We start from the raw sequence: 19,738 nt of genomic DNA, 5'->3' as shown, positions 1-19,738 counted from the left end.
TTTCTTTGTCTCCCTCATTCGCTGTCTCTCTCTGTATTTACTTTGTCTCTCTCTTGCTGTCTCTCTCTTGCTTTGTCTCTCTCTCTTGCTGTCTTTCTTTCTTTGTCTCTTTCTCTCTCTCTGTCTCCCTCCCTCTTTCGCTGTCTCTCTCTGTATTACTTTTTGTCTTTATCTTGCTGTCTCTCTCTTGCTTTCTCTTTCTCGCTGCCCCCCCTCGCTCTTGTGTTCTTTGTGTCTCTCTCTCTTTCTCACAACCTTTTTCTCTTTCTGCCTCTGTCTCTCGCTTCTCTCTTTTCTCTCTCTGTGTCTCTTCTCTGTCTCTCTCTCCTCTCTTTTCTCTCACTGTCTCTTTCTCTGTCTTTTATTTTTTGTATAATTTTGATTTTTATAATTAAACAATAAATAAATAAATAAATAAATAAGCCTGTGTTCCAGATAGAGGTGGACAATGACAATATCTTATCGAATTGAAAGTATAAAGCATATTAAGGCGAGGAGACAACACTAATTCAAATGCGAATTGAAAGTGTCCTGTTAAAGTAGGTTAAGGACAGAACAGTCTGAATTTAAATTACTGTGCTCAATATGGTAAAGTGTTTAAATTGAAGGTTTTAGGACTGTTGAAATTGTAGTTTAAAAGTGTTTAAATTGTAGTTTTTTTTTGCTGCGTGTTGACTGCCATCAGGTGTATTGAGATAAAATATTGTGTATTGAGAGAAATGTTGTGTATGTACAATGTGTTTAATACTGTAATATGATACTTTTAACATATCATCTAGGCCTAGTCCCCAGTACATTTGTTTATATAGTGTTTGACTGTAAATGGCTCTAGTAGAGGGAGAGTTGTGTAAATCTTGCTGTTTTCCCAGCTTTAAATAATCTTAAGTAAGAGATGTTCTCCACAGCGCTCTGATTTCCTCTGAAGCAGTTTAAAGCAGGGCCAGGTTTTCTAGCCCTCTGAAGAGGATTTCCACTGAGATGAGGTTCAGTGACTACAGCCCTCTTCCCTCCTGCTGCGTTCATCCAGCAGCCCCGGAATAAGCCAGCACATGCTGCATGCTACAGCTTACAGCGCTCTCACTGTGTTTTCTGCTCTTCATTTGCAGGCAGTCTTAAAGGAGCCACCATCGTGGATGCTCTGGACACTCTCTACATTATGGAGATGTATGATGAGTTTGAGGCTGCTACGGAGTGGGTGGAGAAAAATCTGGATTTTAACATGGTAAGTTCTAGCCAGTCAGGTCTGCAGACTCCTCCACAGTCATCTACAAGTGTAATATCTTAGGGCTTGAACTCAGTGGGTTGCTGTTTTGAGATGTGGGGGATTTTTAAGATTTACTTAACTTAAAAATAGAGTATAGAGATTACTGAATAGCAGGCCTGGACTAAAACACTTATATCCCCTTTTAAGATTATTATGATATAAGAAACTATATACACCTTATATAAACATCCATCTTACCAAAGTATAATGCAGTATTAGTAGAGAATCAGTATTTATATACATTTTCAGTAATATGTGCGTTTTAATAGTAAGCATTTGCAAATTTAATAATAAACAGTTGCACTCTTTGTCTTATTGCAGTCATGTAAATAGCAGACTCCATAAATCTGAGTAATGTCTAAAAATCACATTAAGAGATCTAATACAGGTCCATATTTCTCATTCCATGTAATTTCTTCACACTGCATTTACACTGCTTAGTCTCATCAATGCACAGCAATGTATCCCACAAGACCCGTCTGGACTGATCAAGAGCTGAGTCAGCGCCGAGCACTCAAAACCTGAGGAAAACAGCAAAACAACAGTAATCATCCTTTAATCAGGCATTTAAATGGCTTTTTAAAAATTAAATAAATAAAAAAAGTTTATGTATGATTAAAAGGGTGATTTCAGCTGTAACTGGAAATATCTGAGCAAAACTGTGCTGGACTGAGGTGCACAGCTTTCAACACGTGTGTTTATAAGCACGTGCCCAACCATGTGGATGGAGGCCATGCGGTTACCTCATGTTTACTTCTCCCCTCCCTTCGTGCTTCTCAGGCAGCAGCAGCCTGTCACTCACACAGACCCAGAGACAGCACTGTGCATCTACTTCTTGTGTCAAGAATCAAAACATTGCCACATGAAGTGTTTGATTTAATTGCCTTAAGTGACATTGCACGTCCTGCGATGTGGCTACTTCACACATTGCGATGACAATGCTAAAACGATATATCGTACAGCTCTACTATATGCGGCTCACTAGACAGTGTTATACATCTCAATTGAACATTTGTATTGTTAAATATACATTTCGTATTTATTAGTTTATAAGAAAATAAAGCTTATATAAAACCACTTTACTGGAAGCTCAATAATAATGAATTATTAGACTATAATTAAGCTCTCTAATAATTAATTCATTCTGTAGCAATCCATTTACTGCAAAGACATTGTTAAACAACTTCTTGAAACTTTTCTCATGTGAACTTTTTTAAATATTGTAACGTATTTAAACAGAACAGTATCTATGAGAGGCAGTTATTTTGGCACTATGCCCAATACAGTTCTTGTGAATTTTTCAGGGGGCCTATGTGTGAACAGAAACTGACACATTGCTGGGACACACTGTGACTTCTAGATTACACTCAGCATTGAAGGGTCTTTCCACAATGTTTAACACTGGTGGTTTGAAGATAACAGGAGTGAAAATGCCTCAGGAGTGTGTTTTTTTTGCTTGAGTCAAGAGATAATTATGTGTGAAGTCCGCCTGGTTTCTGAGCAGGCCCTTCCCACTATTGAGTGTAAGGGACATGGCGTCAGCAGTCAAATAGGAAGTGAAATTGAGAGAGGTGTTGGCCATTTATTGCTGAGAATGTCATGTCCTTTTTACAGGGATTTCCAAATGCCTGTTTCTAGCATGCCTATTAATAGTTAAAAAAGAGTTTGATGGCCTAAAAGACATAACAAGACAAGACAAGACACTGTGCTGGGCACAGATGAAATTGCCTTCTGCTTGTAACCCATCTGTGCAACTTTTGCCATAATCTGTCCCTCCCAACACACAGATTTTTTTCTGGTGCGGTTCGCTTGTGGTAAGAACCTGATCTGGTCTCGATCTGACCCAGCGATCAAATATACTTCTGTTTAATTGAGCTAAACTGTGAATAAGGTACAGTTTAATCTGATATATTAGCCAGATAATATACTGCAATGAACAAACACTCTGTCTGCTGCTCCATGCTGTTTACACGCTAAGAGCACAGTGAGTAAAGCGTTCACTACTCAGCTGTACACAGCTGTGACACTTCATTTACTAAGCATATATCTGTGCTGCACGTCCCATTAAAAACACTATGCACATCTATTTGCACTGGAACACAGAATCTTCTCACTGTATTACTTAGTTGCTCCCACGCCAGACAGATCTGACCAATCAGAGGAGACAGCATGCTCATGTGGTTTACTGGTGTGTATTTTAGTGCGTTTAGATTTGTGCCTGTGTGAAACCAAACCAAACAGAGAAAGAAAAACTCTCCAAGTATATGGACTCGTCAACTAATCCGGATCATAAAAATTAATTACAGGTGTGAAAACATGCTTTTATATTCTGTAAATTAATTTCTAATTTAGAAATCCTTATAACTAAGCTGAGATGTTTACCAAAAAAAAAAGTGTCCTCTATCCAGTTTATGATGTATTCTTAATTCCAGCACCCCTTTGGTTTTATCTTCCCTCTAACCTACAAGAATATACTAGTCTTTTTTTAATGATACCACTAATATAAATATAATTGCATTTTACATTTCTTACACTTTTTCTTTTATTTACCGTATTTTTCGGACTATAAGGCGCACTTAAAAACTTTTAATTTTCACAAAAATTGACAGTGCGTCTTATAATACGGTGCGCCTTTTGTATGGATTTTACTCGTCAGGTTGTAAGGAGCAGTAAACACACACTCCGTGCAGCGTTATAGAGAGTTTCAGTGCTATACAGAGTCCAGAGCCGTGCAGCTCCGAGGCTGAGCAGCAATAGCATTAGCTAGATGCTAACCGCTAAGCTAGCTAGCTTATTCACTGAGATCAGTATTATCTAAATTTTACTCGTCAGGTTGTAAGGAGCAGTAAACACACACTCCGTGCAGCGTTATACAGAGTTTCAGTGCTATACAGAGTCCAGAGCCGTGCAGCTCCGAGGCTGGAGCAGCAAATAGCATTAGCTAGCTTATTCACTGTTCAGAGATCAGTATTATCTAAATTTTACCCGTCAGGTGTAAGGAGCAGTAAACACACACTCCGTGCAGAGCCGTGCCGCTCCGAGGCTGGAGCAGCAATAAATAGCATTAGCTAGATGCTAACCGCTTAGCTAGCTAGCTTTTTCACTGTTCAGAGATCAGTATTTTCTAAATTTAGCACTTTTAATACTGCTGGAGCAGTATTATTAGAGTTAGATGCTAATCGCTAAGCGTTCACCGTTCAGAGGTGAGTTATCGGCCTGTAAGTCTGTGCTGCTTTGCCTGGCTAGCATTAGCTAGATGCTAAGCGCTAACTCTCTCAGAGATGAGTTTTATCAGCCTGTAATCTGCTTGTTTACCGTGTTAAAACAAGCTACGGGGGACGAATCGCTAGCTAATATCTCACTGTCTTACCAGAACACGCAGGATTACTCAGTGTAACGCTGTCGTTTAAGTTTGGGTTAACTTTACTAGTTTAGGTGACTAGCTAGCGTGCTAGCGGATAGCTATGCTAACGCTGGTGCAGCAAGCCTTAGTGGACATCTGGAAATCTAAGCTTACTGTAAATAAACTGAAGCACGTTACTCACCCAAATAAACAGTTTTCAGGAGAGGAATCTGTGTAGATTAATATCCAGCACTCGTTTGACTTTGAAAGAGCTATATTTTGTATACTGAGACGCTCCACCGGCAAGCGACCACCCCCGGTGGGGGAAGGGAAACATGGCGCCACCCCTGTTCACTTTGATATAGGCACCCTTTCTAGTGTCACTTAACGCGCCTTATAATGCGATGCGCCCTATGTATGGAAAAATAGCAGAAAATAGGCGTTCTTTGATAGTGCGTCTTATAATACGGTGCGCCTTATAGTCCGAAAAATACGGTATATTTAAAAATCCACCATAAAAACTTGCGTCTTTAGAACAAGTGTGATTAATCACAGAATAGTGTTGTGATAAATCTGATTAAATCTTTTTAATCAATTGACACCACTATTTTTTTGTATTTTATTAGTTTTTACACTCCAGATATCATTTAGTGCAATCCTAGTTGAACAGTATTGAATAGATCACCTCAGTTTCACTGATTTTTTTCCAACTGACCAACTCCAGCTGCAAAGTGTTTGGAACTTCCTCTATTTATCTTGGCTTTTGAACCTTCATCTCTGATATTGTTTCTGTTTGTAGTTGGTCAGTAATCTGCTGGGCCAACACGTGAGGCTTGTTTGCAAGCTCTGTCCCAACTCATTAGCCAAAATATAAATGTACATGTTCGGAGCTTATCTTTCAGAGCAGCACCTAAAACGGTGTTTGGCTCGTTTCAGTGCCTAGCAACCAAGCAGCAGCCACATCTACCGCACATTGTGTTGAAGTATCCTTCTGTGAGCCATTTCAGTTCTTTCAGAGGAGTGAAGAAGTGCTTTTCCGATGGCTTCGCAGAGTCTCTTCCGTGCTTTCAAGGTGACCTTGGCGTTTTCAGTGGCACCCATCAGAATGTGGCTGTGATGAAGTGCTGAGGATCTGGTCTGTGTTCTCGCTGTGATGTCAGAATGAGGCGACCTTCGCTGCTCCGAGTGGGTGGGAGCACTTAACGCTGCTTCTTTCCAATCAGCCAGTATGACTCTGACTCATCAGTCTGAGGCTAATGTAAAAGGAGACACTCAGCAACCAAGCCAACAATACCAGCCTTTAAATCTCTCGCTCAAAATGCTAAAAGGACTGACATTAAGTGGCCTGCTTCTTCACACCAGTGTTTTACCGTCTCTTTGACCCTGTTTACACCAGGTTATATCTTGTGTAGAGACATTCCTGTGAACTGCAAGTGGAGTCTGACTATACAAAATACATTTGATGATCGTAGGGGGGCAGCCATGGCCTAAAGGTTAGAGATGGACTTTTTTTTCTACTTAAGTCGATTCTAAAAGCTGATCTGATCGTATTTATGAGTTAAGGATTACAGCAGCACTGTGTGAGGCTCATTATAAAGACTTCTTTGACACAGGAGGCTGCAGCACCTCGCTAAACCTGATATATGGAACGCCATTCTTAAACAGCCATTCATCAGCTCAAGAGTTCATTGGACATTTACATGGAGTTCTCTGGTAGTCTGGTGTTTGTGCTTGTATTTGTAGACTCCAGTGTGTCTTACAAAGCGAGAAGAGTTAAGACTTTTAACACCATTTACCGGTTAGCTAAAAGTAAAGAACATCTTATTTTTAAAGCCTGATCTGTAAGAATACAAGTTAAAGGCTCTTGAGTATGGCATTTTTGTTATTTTCCTGAATACAAATCAGATATTTCATGTCTTCCAAGCATTTCCTTTCATTACGGTTGTCTATTGTTTATGTCTATTTTCAGATTTAAGAATTTGGGTTGATTCCCGTTACTGATCTGGAATCATATAAAGTGGAGTAGAGAGTGGACAGGCAGTTTCTGCAAGTGTCCTTTACGAGTCTCCACAGCCCTCAAAGTTTTCAGAATGTAAATAACTTATTTTACTACAGAGAAAAAGGGTTTTTTATCATCTAAACCAAAGGCCAGTTAAGGGGATAGACAACTAATAAATTATAATCCATGCTGTGTTTTTGAAAATCGATACATCATTACAAAACTCAGTTTCGTGATATGATGCAATATTGATTTCATTATTTTTTTTCTGACACCACTACTGAATTTTTGTCTTCCCTCCATCCTGGGTCAAGCCGAGCCACAATTGCGACAAGTTCGGATCAGATTGGATTTAGGCTAGGTTTTGCTCATACTAGCCACATGACATATGACCAGGTCCAAATGGGGTCAATGTATACACTGACATATTAGTTGCAATGTCGTGTCTAAATACAGATCTCCCCACAAAGGCTTCCAATTTGCTTTTTGCTTTTATTTATTTATTTATTTATATATTTTTGGCCTGGCTGGCACATCTGTGGCCCCATCACTGTGATGAAGCAGTGAAAGCTAAGCTTTGTTCCTCTGTGATTTCCACTGCGGCTCTCGGCTGGCTCTCCGCCTTTCAGCCTATTTCATAATGCGAGAAAGGCCAACCTGTAGTTAATGCGATTTAAATATGAGAATCACTGAAGCATTTCTTATGGCCAGAAGTGCACTCTGCAGGAGCCGTGGTGTGACTGAGATAGGCAGCCGAATGGAAGTGCCGTGCTGGAAAGCTTGAAGCGGTCGAATGAAATCTGATGAGTCATGGTAATCAGTCAGAACAGAGTTCAGAATTGAGTAACAAGAGTGCCTGAAATTAGAAGCAGCACTGGAAAGTAGGAAAGTATGATGGGAGGGGGAGGGACCACTTTCACTGTGCTATATTCTCTCTCTTTTTGTTTCCTAGTCGTAGAACGCTTTCTATTCTATTATTTATTCTTCAGCTGATCTGATTCTTCTCCTAGTCAGAGAGAAAAAAAAAAGAAGAACCCCTGTCCAGGCCACAAGTTTCTGTGTGTGGAGAAAGTGAGGGAAAGACACTGCACTGTATGCACTGTAATGAAGAGTATTAACAAACTTTTTAATTGAAAGGCTTTTGCTTCTGCCCTCCAGCGATTCCAACAATGAAAGCATCAACGAAAGCCCTGGCGAATCGGTCATTAATATTCAAGATATCTCTGGAATACTAAGCAATTGGGTTCTGCTGTCTGAAGCCCCTTTCCTTGCAGAATAATCCTAAGGCTTTGCAGTGGAGTCTTGCTCTTCTGTTTGACCTGTGCCACTATCTGCTTGTCTGAGAGCAGAGTTTGGTGAAGGGCTGTGATAAGAATACTGAATGCAGAGTGCAGACTCTTAGAAGATTGGCAGAGTTCGTTCAGCTGTTCGTAGGCCTGTCACGATTACCATTTTTGTTTGGACACAATAAAATGTCTTAGAAGTGATTGCAATAAACTATATTCACTATTCACTGGGGTTACCCAGGGCTTGGTACTAGGAGCCCTTCTCTTTTCAATCTATACCACCTCTCTAGGTCAGGTTATCTGTTCAAATGGCTTCTTCTACCATTGCTTTGATGACGACACCAAGCTCTATCGGTCATTGCCGCCTAAAGACTCTTCGATCTCTCCATGGATATCACTGTATCTCTTTGAGATATCTGCATGGATGCAGGAACACCACCTTCAACTAAACCTTTTTAAAACTTCTGGTTCTACCAGCAAAACCATCTATCCAACACAACTTCACCATAACTATCGACTCACTCTCAATCTCCCCGACAAAGTTTGCTAGAACTGTACTGGTGTACAGTCAAAAACCTTCACCTGAATGTGGACAAGACAAAGGAAATGGTTGTTGACTTCAGGAGAGCACAACACACCCACTCTCCACTCAACATCGACGGGTCCTCTGTGGAGATTGTTAAGAGCACCAAGTTCCTTGGTGTCCACTTAGCAGATAACCTCACCTGGACTCTGAACACCAGCTCTACAGCCAAGAAAGCCCAGCAGCGTCTCTACTTCCTCCAGAAGCTGAGAAAGGCCCGTCTTCCTCCACCCATCCTCACACTCTTCTATAGAGGGACCATTGAGAGCATCCTGAGCAGCTGCCTCACTGCCTGGTTTGGGACCTGCACCATCTCTGACCGCAAGACCCTCCAGCGTATTGTGAGGACAGCTGAGAGGATCATCGGCGTCTCTCTCCCCTCCATCACGGACATTTACACCACCCGCAGCATCCGCAAAGCAACCAGCATTGTGAATGACCCCACCCATCCCTCACACGAACTGTTCTCCCTCCTGCCTTCGGGAAGAAGGTACCGCAGCATCCGGTCCAGCACGACCAGATTCTGCAACAGCTTCTACCCCCAAGCCATCAGACTCCTCAACTGCAGAGACTGAACTGATGGTTTTTCTGTACATGCACACACACTCTTACCCCACTTACCCCAGAAAATGGAAAGCACTAAAAACCCTACTACCTCACTGGACTCTATTGCACACTGTGTAATAGAGGTAATTACTGCCTAACTGGTCTTTTTTGCACACTGCATAATTTGCACACTGTCTTGTTATTTACTATTCTTTGTCTGTATGGTGTTGTATTGTCTGTCTGCACTTTTGTACTGTTGCACTATTGTTCTGTCTACACTGTGTTTATGTGCACCATGGTCCCTGGTGATACACAGTGTACTCTGTATATAGCTGAAATGACAATAAAAACCACTTTGACTTTGACTTTGACTAGAAACATGGGTCTTCTGTTTGATGACCAGCTCTCCTTTACGCACCATGTGGCCTCAGTTACTTGATCCTGTCAGATTCAACCATTTCTAACTCAACAGGCCACCCAACTCCTGGTACAAGCAGTGATCATATCATGCCTTGGCTACTGCAATGCAGTGCTAATGGGCTTGTGTAGTGAAGCCACTCCAGAACGGAGCACCACGCCTGGTCTTCAACCAGCCAAAATGGGAACATGTCACTCATGCTCATTGAGCTCTATTGGCTACCGGTTGCTGCTTGTATTAAAATTTAAAGCCCTTACCTACCTACCCTTGCCTACAAGGTGATGACAGAACAGGCTTTTCCTACCTGCACTCACTCCTGAAGACTTACGCCACCTCCCGGCCGCTGCGCTCCTCCAATAAACGTCGCCTCGCTTTACCAAACACTCACACAAAGCAATCCAGACTGTTCTCATACAGAGTTCCCCAATGGTGGAACAAACTACCTTCCACTACCAGATCAGGAGAATCTCTCGCTATCTTTAAGAAACTCCTGAAGACAGAGCTCTTCAAAGAGCACTTACTCTCTTAACACCTCTAACACACTAACTACTTCTTACCTCATTTCCTTCTTCCCCTCCTTCACTTCTCTATCCCTTTATTCCCCTTAGCCTCCTTTAGACCCTGTCTAAAAATGTGTTTTGCCTCAAACTTCTCTTCTGATCATTATTTGTAAGTTGTAAGTTATAAGTTGCTTTGGATAAAATTGTCTGCTAAATGTAATGTAATATTGTTTCATGCCATTGATTATAGTGCTACTATAATAGCAAGAAAAGCAATTACATTCTTTTTAATTACAATAAACTTTTAATTTCTTAGAATATTCTGATATTTGTATTGGAAAACTCTATAATCAAGTGAATACCCTAAATGTATAAATCATTAAAAAAAAAATAACTGCTATGTTGTACAGGTATAGCTGTTTAGAAGCAGTGCTTCTGAACCCCATTTCTGAATTACCACTTTCCTGCTCAGTGCAGTGATCTCCCTGCCCTAATAAACACAGGCCACCCCAGTAAGGGATTATTAATTAGTTCATTAGTGTCATCAGGTGTGTTTAGAAGCTGTGAAATCTGTGCAGGGCAACAGAGGTACTCCATCTGTTTCTTTGAAGGAGTTGTCTGAACTTGGATATCCAAAAATTACATTAATGGTAAAATGTACTAATGATCAAATAGCTTAAGTATGCATTTTCTTGTATCGCATAATCAAGTCTTTTAGAGATCCACAGTGTGAAGTTGTTGAGGTAGAGGTTGCACAGTGCTGATTAATTGGGCATAAGCCAGTGGTGTAATTTCTGACGCATTTTGATATTCATTTAGTCCTGATTAATTGAGCTGGTTGAGCTTCACAGAAAAGGAGAAGAATATTAGTCTGGTATTATGCATCATAATATAAGACCACATGAAGTAAACAGGTGTAAATTGAAAGCATGTTTTATTATTCAGATAGAAAAAGGGAAAATGCTTTGGTCACTGAGATTAAGTAATGGAGACTACTTTAATCAAGTTCTTTATAGACTTTATAGCTGTGGTGATGGTGTTTTAGTGTAGCTCATAGAGGCAGTGCTATACATGCCTCCAAATCTCAACGAGGTAGTGCATCAAAGGAACACAGATGTGCATTGAGGGTGGGCCGATCCAAAAAAGATAAGGAACAAGCAAAACAGGAAATGTATAGGAACATCTTATTTGCTCAAGTTCCAGTCAATGGCCATTCATTTGTCACACATTTAGAAGTAAACGTACTGATCCAAGATCATTTCTAATCACTCCTTGGGAGAAGCGCACTGCATACCAACATTTCCTTTACATCGATACCATATAGTAAAAAATGAATAATCATCAAATTGAACAGGTGTTTTAGTAAGTTAGTTGCCTAAGGTGTATAAAATCAAGCACCTAGCAATCCTGTAAGCCGTTTATGGTTATTAGTAAAGAATGAGTCAGTCTTAAATTCTTTCTGAATTTCAGTGTGATATTGTATTAGAAGGGACCTATTAAAAGGAATTTCACTGCTCAGAGGGTCCAGCGGGCTAAGCGCTGCCACTGTGATCGGGATATCGCTGGTTCGAATCCCGTTCATGTAGCTTGCCACCAGCTGCTGGAACCCTGAGATAGCACAATTGGCTTTGTTCTTTTTGGGTGGGGAGATGGTGCACTTATCATAAGGCGCCTGTGAGCTGAAGTGTCGGAACAGAGTCGCTGTGCTTTCCTCCGAGTGTGCTGGCTGGCTTTACATGTATCGGAGGAGGCATGTGCTAGTCTTCACCCTCCTGGTGTTGGGGCATTACTAGTGATAGGGGTAGTCCCAATGAGTGGGTTGGCATGAAAATTGGGGAGAAAATGGGATAGAAATTAGAAATAAAGAAAGAAATTTAATATCAGTTTAATTTAAATGTATTTCACACTTTACAACAAAACTTCACAGTATTCCCAATAACTATTTATGATGGACCATACCATATACAGTGATTTCTTTATGATTTCTTATGTTTTTTTGCATGTTTGTCACTCTTACATGTTTTAGATCATCAAACGAATTTAAATATTTGTCAAAGACCATATACCAAATATCCAAACCTACATGATCCTGTGTAAAGGTGTTTGACCCCATCCCTCCCAGTTAAAACATAACTTAACTGTGGTTTACACAACTACATACAATTTCTTCAGCCACACCCAGACCAGATTACTGCCACACCTGTTCTCAATCAAGAAAACACTTCTATAGAACCTGCCTGGCCAAGAGAAATAGACCAAAGGATAATCAAAAGCTAGACATCATGCCAATATCCAAAGAAATTTAGGAACAAATGAGAAAGAAAGTACAGTATTTGAGATCTGTCAGATGTTTTATTAAAAATATCAATATTTGATGCCATGTATTGATACAAAATGACAACACTCAATACAAAATCCTTTTCTGTTCATATATAGAATATAGTATATGGCCTTTAGCAACACAAGTCTGGCTTGCATCCTTGTTATGATGGTAAACCTGATGTCCATCACATTTTGTTGTCCTTCTGCCAGCCCTCAAATATCAAAGCTTGAGTTTGACGGACATGTAGCAGACGACACTGATAGGCCCGGGATGAATTAGCCTGTGAAGCCGGGAACAGGATCTGTACTTATCAAAGGCAAAATATCAGCCTTTCATCAGACTGACCTGCACCGGGGGGAGTTTGTGTTGGGAGTTGGGTGTTTGTTTCTCTCATTCTGCAGCCTGAGAGTAAGGTCTTATCTAGGCCTGTCGCCCCGCGGTGTCCGTCTGAAAGGCCAGCGGAGGAACAAAAGGCCACGGCTGAATGTATTACCTGAACTCTCGGCCGCTGTCGGCGAGAAGGCAGCCGCGCTGTAATGAGTGCGCGCGGAGACTCGACACAAACCTGAGAGAGATAACATTTCAGAGTTACAGCACTGAGACATTTTCCCTGCCAGCGGGCCCGGCGACCTGCTCACAAAGAGACATAAATAGTAAATACCATCCCTTTTCATGAGTATGACTTGCTGGAGGGAAGCTCGGACTAGAAAACGAAGGCCGGCGTGCTTTTCTTTTCTGCCTTTCTCCTCATTTGTATACAGATGCTCTCGCCGATGACTCTTCTTTTTTTGGGTTGCGGAACATTTCAGGTCTGCTTATTGTTGAGCACATTTCCAGCAGACCTGTGTCAGACAGGCACGAGTGCGCCCGCGTCTTTGTTCCCGCTAGGAGCGATGATTAGTTTCTGCATTGCTATTCAAACACTGGCCCAGCTGTGCAGTTAAATAAATGATTACGACTTTGTGGAATATGTTGAAGCTCAGCGAGGCTGCTTTGGCCTCATCTGGATTCTCGGTGTATTCCCCCTCGACCTTTTCCACTCTTTCACGAGGCAGGCAGGTTTTCAGTATTCAGGGTAGTGGGGTATGTCCCTCTTTCGTTCAAATAGATCCTAGATATAGGAGGCCCTGCGGGCTTTTGCTGAAGATGCATGATTTTTATTCAGGCTGCATGCTATGAACCATACAAATACTGAATTGAAGCTATACTGCCACGTGTTATAACTGGAAACTGCCATGGGATTGAAGTGTGTACTGTATATATTGATCATCAAACGTTGCCTCAGGGGACTGCTAAAGAACGCCCACACTTATGCTGCACATACATTGTGAGGAGTTATCTTGTGAGTAAGGCTGACCACTGTGCGACATGTTGATGGTGAAGTGACACTAAGAGTGGGTGCTAGGGCTGGACGATTATATTGAGTTTTTAAGATTTATTGATATTTTTTTTTCTATAATTCCATTTAGCTCAGACAGTTTGTCTTTCTTATCCCCCTCTCTCTGCACTACTTCACCCTGCCCTACCCATCTCCCTCAATGAACACAACTCCCCAGCAAGTCCTGCACTCAGAGATAGTGTGCAGACTGATGAATAAAGACATGACAGAAGCTATGGAAGAGCAGCTGGTTAGTTAAAAGGAAACCAAAGGTTAATTTTAATTTGGCAATGGCTCTGATTCAAAGTGCCAAATGAGCAGCAGGAAAAATAAGGTTTTCTGTAGAGAGCAGGGTTCACTAATAGGCGGACCACAGTTTAAGTCCAGACCCGGATGTTGCCCAATGTGGACCTGGACTGATAAACTGTTGAGAAATATATATATATATATATATATATATATATATATATATATATATATATATATATATATATATATATATATATATATATAATATAATAAGTGTTTATTGTAGTGCAGGAAATTCAGAGGCCACGTGTTATATCCACAAATATTCTCCTCAGCCAATCAGATCTGTGCAGATTCAGGAGAGTTACAGAGCGCATTCAGATGCTTTAAAACAATGTGATTTTATTTATTTATTTATTTATTTATTTATTTATTTATTTTTTTTTTTAGATATAGACAGTTCAACATCAGCTTGTCTTATGTTTTGGGAGCACAGCACAAATAAACAACAGCAGCCTGAAGCTTTAGCACTAAGCTAAGCACTGTACTAATCACTAAACTGACCAATCAGCTCTTTCACATGGGTATGAGAATAGACCTAAAATGAAAAAGTAAAACTCTTAAATATTTAAAAACTTTTTTTTTCACTTTTTATTTACTTATTTACTTTTCTTAAACACTATAAATGCACTTTTCCCAAAAGCACATAGTATTTTTTATGCTTTTGTTTTTTTTTAGACTACTTGAAGTGGGTGGGAAAAAATTATTTGAAAAATATGTTGTTTGTAATTAATTAGTGTAATTTGAATTGCCTTTCAGTTGACAATATAAAGTGCTGTTAGAACTACTAGGCTACTCTATCAAGATATATATAGACATGTATATTATATATCGCTGTTTTGATCCATATCACCCAGCCCTACTGGGCAGTGCGTTCATAGTGAAGCAATACTGAAAGTCCATTCAGATGGATGGGATATAAAATTGTGAGGGCATTCAAGTTTCTTCGACCCACAGTACAGAAGGCATTACCACCCACAGTGGGCCGAGCACAGTGGGTGGTAATGATCATGACTGGTGGTGTCCGGCCTAAATTGTCCATGCAGACAAGCGACTCTGGCAGAAATCACATCCACATTCAATGCAGGTCCCCCCATACTTTCACATCCTGTGTATAATTTCCATGTAAAATCACATGGGACAAGATACTAGTCTTAATATCTCATGACATTTGACATGTTGGTGTATTTTGAACTCATTGGTTTTGTGAATAAATAAAGAAATGCAGTTTTTTGAAAAAAAAAAAACTCACTCATTCATCTGAATTATTCAAAGAAAAAACTATCCAGCATATCTGAAGGTGGTGATGATTGCTGTGGAACATAAGTATTTTCGAGGGATTATTTTCATGTTGTTGCCTCATACAGTGTCAGCATTGCTATAATTAACAATATACTGTAGTACTGTTGTCACTATTACATAAGTACTCACTCATTAGGATGGCTGGCAGGCAGCCAAGTACTGAGAGAGGTGAGCCAGCAACCGAAAGATCATGTGTTTAAATCACAGGGCTGACTAGGTTGTGCAGAAGCGCTTTACTCACCCAAATAACCAGCTTTGAGGATAGAAATCTGTTTTAGAAAAACATCTGGTGCTCGTCTTTTTTTTTTTTTTTTTTTTTTTTTATAGAATTACAGTTTTGTCTACTTAGCTTAGCTTTACTTTAGGTACCCCACCACAACCCAGTGGTGAGAGCTGCTGAATTAGAAGGAAAACATTGTGACCCCCCTGTTCCTTACTAGTGTCGCATAATGCACCTTGTTATCCATGTTTTGACAGTTAAAAATAACATAAAAAGCAAACAATGGCAAGGAGTGTGCAGTCTGCTTAATGATGCTGTTGAACTAAATTATAATGTTATAGACATTATACAGATTGGATGTAATGTGGAAGCAAATTGCACAAGAGAAAGGGACTTTTTCCAAGAAAGGTAGCACACATTGGCAACATGCCATGCTAAGCATAGCTTAAGCTGATTGGGGTCTGATTATGGTAAAGGCAAATTATACACATGTACTAAGAGACCTGCCTGCTTCTTTTAAATCAGCTGTGTGGGAATATTTTGACCTACAGCTGCTCTAAAGAGCGAGTTGTCTGTTGGGCAAGGCTGGTGTATAATATTGTTGGACACACGCATTGACACATTGCATTTAGCACCAACTACCTCAGGTGGGTGTTAAAAATCCTAGTTGAAATAAATTGTTTAAAATAAAATTAGTGATGTGCTGATTAGGGGTGGGCGATATGGCTCTAAAATAATATCACGATATTTCAGGGTATTTTTGTGATAACGATATACTTGGAGATATAGGAAAACTAAAATAATTAATTAATTTCAGGAATATAGTATAATAGTATAACAGAATCATCATAATGTGGCAAAATAAATAATATAGCATAAAATAATATAATGCTGCAAATAATATTGCAGAATATTTAGTGCATGCATATAAACTGCAAACTAAAACAATTATACAATAAATACACCTAAAGCTTCACAGTAAATAATAGACTACTTTTAAGACAGAACAGCCCTATTATTACAATATGGATTTTTAATATCATGATATTTCTGTGTCACAATATATTGTATACGATATAATATTGCCCACCCCTAGTGCTGATCTGCTGACTTTAACACGTTGTTCTGTTTTTCACTAATTGTGTGGCTGTTGAGTCTTGTGTTCCCAGCCACACCCAAACACATGCAGAGAGATTTAGAAGCCTGAAGCAAGATTGCCAGTTAAATACTGATTCTTACAATAGTTCTAAAGTCTTAAGAGGCTCATTGACATCCATTACAAGATGATTATAAAAAAAAAATCAGCTGCGGTTTTGCGTTTTGTCAGTTTTAGTCAAATGCACTATTTTTAATCATATATTTTTGCAATTTTGGAATAAAAAAAAATTATACAAATTGTTAAAATCTCAAATTGTCTCGTTCTCTTCAACCCAAAATCATGTATTGTGAGATGACTGTGTTCTCACATCCCTAGTGATCATCCAATTAAGCTAAAAATATATATATATATATGTTTGGTATTGCCCCCAAAAGCACTGATTGGTCAGTCACTAACACATGCAGAGGAGTGGCGTATATTTTGGACCATTTTAATTTTTTGTGTTATAACATCAAGAAAATCGAGTAATCTGTTTTATTCTATTAATCATGACAACTTGCTGTTTTGAACTGATATTAAGTCGGCCTCTCAAAGCAAAATTCTCACGTTTTTGATCTGAGCTGCTTCTCAACGCCAAAGATGGACTGAAGAGGACATTCCTGCAGTCTGATGCTTTTACGTTTTTTCAGACATCACAGCTTAACATATTCATGTCTGCAGGTGACTCGAGAGTAGGTCTGATGCGTCAGCATGTTGGTTAATATCAGTTGCGTGGGCTAACAGTGTTGGTTGGGAAATTATACATAGAACAGCCGTTGCAATGGACCAGATTTAGTTTTGAAATAGTCTGGAATAATGTCTACACTATTAAAGTGTCTGTGCTCACCGACTGTGTAAATATTTGTGCATTTCATCCTCCTATAACAGTTCCAAGTGAGCAGGTGCTTCTGCTGTCCCTAGTGACTCCGGAGCTCATCAGTAGAATCCCCCCGTGTGTGCTGTGAAGTCACCTGTCAAAACGTCTTTACTGCATCTAGCTGCTGAAGTGCCTCTGCAGAGCTGCTAACCACTCCATCTGTGAAGCTGCAGACTTCAAGCCTTAATTATTTCCCATCAATAAAAGCATCAGAATTCCTCCAACTCCAGCTTCTCCTCTTCTCCACTCAGAATCTTGAAGCACAGCGTTCCTTTTGAAATGTTTATTGAGTGTGAAGCCTGTGGCCCACGCTGCACGCAGGCCAGGCCTCGGGGATGCTCTGTAATGCAAATCTGGGCTATGGAAGTTGCACAAGGCCTTCACCTCGGGTGAAACTTGGGGACAACAGAGAGTGGCACTACTGTTAAGATTCTCTCAGTAGAACATGGAGTCTGCAACTGTTTGGGAAGGAATGCAAAGTAGCATGCATGCCTGTTTCAGCAAAAAAAGCATCTATTGAAGCATGGAAAAAAGCCATGGCTATATATAGAGAGAATACCTGCATATGTATTTAAATGTTTGCAAATGGACCAATACATGACTTATTGTCAATGTTATGAAATTCAAGAAAGTGAGTCATTATTTAAAAAAATAATAATAAAAATGCATAGTAAATGTGTTCAGATAAGTGGAAATATTTCATCAGGTTTTGTAGACAAAGTCTTTTGTTGTGGGTAAAGTCAGGGTCCAAATCAGAAATACTTTATTAAACAATCATAATTTAAAATACAGCTCTGGAAAAAATAAGAGACCACTTAAAAAACTATTTGAAAACCTCTAAAATATAATCAAGAGAAAGATGGATGATCACAAGCCATCAAAACAAGCTGAACTGCTAGAATTTTTGCACCAGGAGTTGCATAAAGTTATCCAAAAGCAGTGTGTAAGACTGGTGGAGGAGAACATGCCAATGTGCATGAAAACTGTTATTAAAAACCAGGGTTGTTCCACCAAATATTGATTTCTGAACTCTTAAAACTTTATGAATATGAAAAATAAATGCCCTAAATGAAAATATTATTTGGCACTTTTTTTGACCAGTTTATTTACCTATGTATTTAAAAATTATTTGGACTCGCTTACAAATCTTTGAAGCCAAAAACAGCTTAAAATGCAAAAAATAGCAACTTAAATCAAATCCACTGACTTGAGGAAAACCGCTGGTAAAGCAGACAGGACAACAATTACAAGAAATATTTAACATGAATTCCTGTCATTCCTGTAAAATTCTTTAATAGTACTCTACCAATTTAGTCTACATGCTTCTTTCATGTTTCGATACCGGTTCTGTGTCTGTCCAGAAAGGCCTGTGTAAAGTGTGTCCCTAAGGGGTTTAAAAATGTAGGTGATACATAATAGTGAGAAATAACAAATTCTTACATAATGCTTTAATGTTAATCACACTCAAACTACGTTGAGGTTTAATGGAATATAGAATGGGTTTCATCTGCCGCATAATTATAAAGGGGTATTAAAATGAGGTTCATGTCTGTAGAAAAAGCTAAATGAAATTTGGAATAAATAAATGTAGTGAAATGTGGAGGAAAGTTTAAATATCCAATCAGTGTTGGCCAGTACTCATCGGCAGCATCTTCCTAGCTGTATGGAAAGGAAAGGGGCCATGGTTAATATACTCATTAAATAACCAATATGCATAGATGAAATACTCTTAAATAAACTTTTTTAATAAACATTTTCTTCTCCTTTTAGTCTGTTTGGCTTCACAGCATGCAAAACGTACTGGATGAAATGATGTACTTTCTTTTGAAATTGCGTACACACTCAAGTCTGCACATTGCAGCTCTGTGCTGTGTGTGTGTGTGTGTGTTTGAGTGTATGTGTATGTATGTGTTCTCTGTGGGAAACCCTTTTACCCAGTGCTGATGGTTTCACAGGTTCATAAGAAAATATCCTCTGGAATACGTTTGTCTGCTGGGAGATTGTTTGTGTATATATGTTTTTTTTTTTTTTCTCTCCCAGCACAGCTCAGGCTGCTCTCTTCTCTTGTAGCTTTATGTACTTGAGTATACTACACTTGAACCCCTCACACGCTCACACATACACACACACACAAACACACATACATGCTCATATCTGGTGCCAGCTGTGATTTGCTATGAGTCAGTGCCAGCAATTCTATATAAGCTCAGATAATCACCTCTGCTTTTGTCTCTCTCTCTGTCTGTCTTGCT

The 19,738-nt window shown here is 39.6% G+C and overlaps 1 protein-coding gene across 1 annotated transcript in view; it reads left to right on the top strand.

The window, feature by feature from the left end:
- The window catches only part of man1a1 (mannosidase, alpha, class 1A, member 1), a 198,545-nt gene that overhangs the window by 65,697 nt on the left and 113,110 nt on the right, over positions 1–19,738 (top strand). Inside the window, exon 3 of the mRNA XM_022662004.2 lies at positions 1,107–1,222. Coding sequence (XP_022517725.2) covers positions 1,107–1,222 — 116 coding nt within the window. The remainder of the gene's footprint in view (positions 1–1,106; positions 1,223–19,738) is intronic.

The sequence above is a fragment of the Astyanax mexicanus genome, chromosome 1 (genome assembly GCF_023375975.1).
Source record: "Astyanax mexicanus isolate ESR-SI-001 chromosome 1, AstMex3_surface, whole genome shotgun sequence".
In the NCBI taxonomy this organism is placed as follows: domain Eukaryota; kingdom Metazoa; phylum Chordata; class Actinopteri; order Characiformes; family Acestrorhamphidae; genus Astyanax; species Astyanax mexicanus.
Note: the sequence above shows the minus strand (reverse complement) of the source record. Positions and strands in the feature narration are given on the sequence as shown.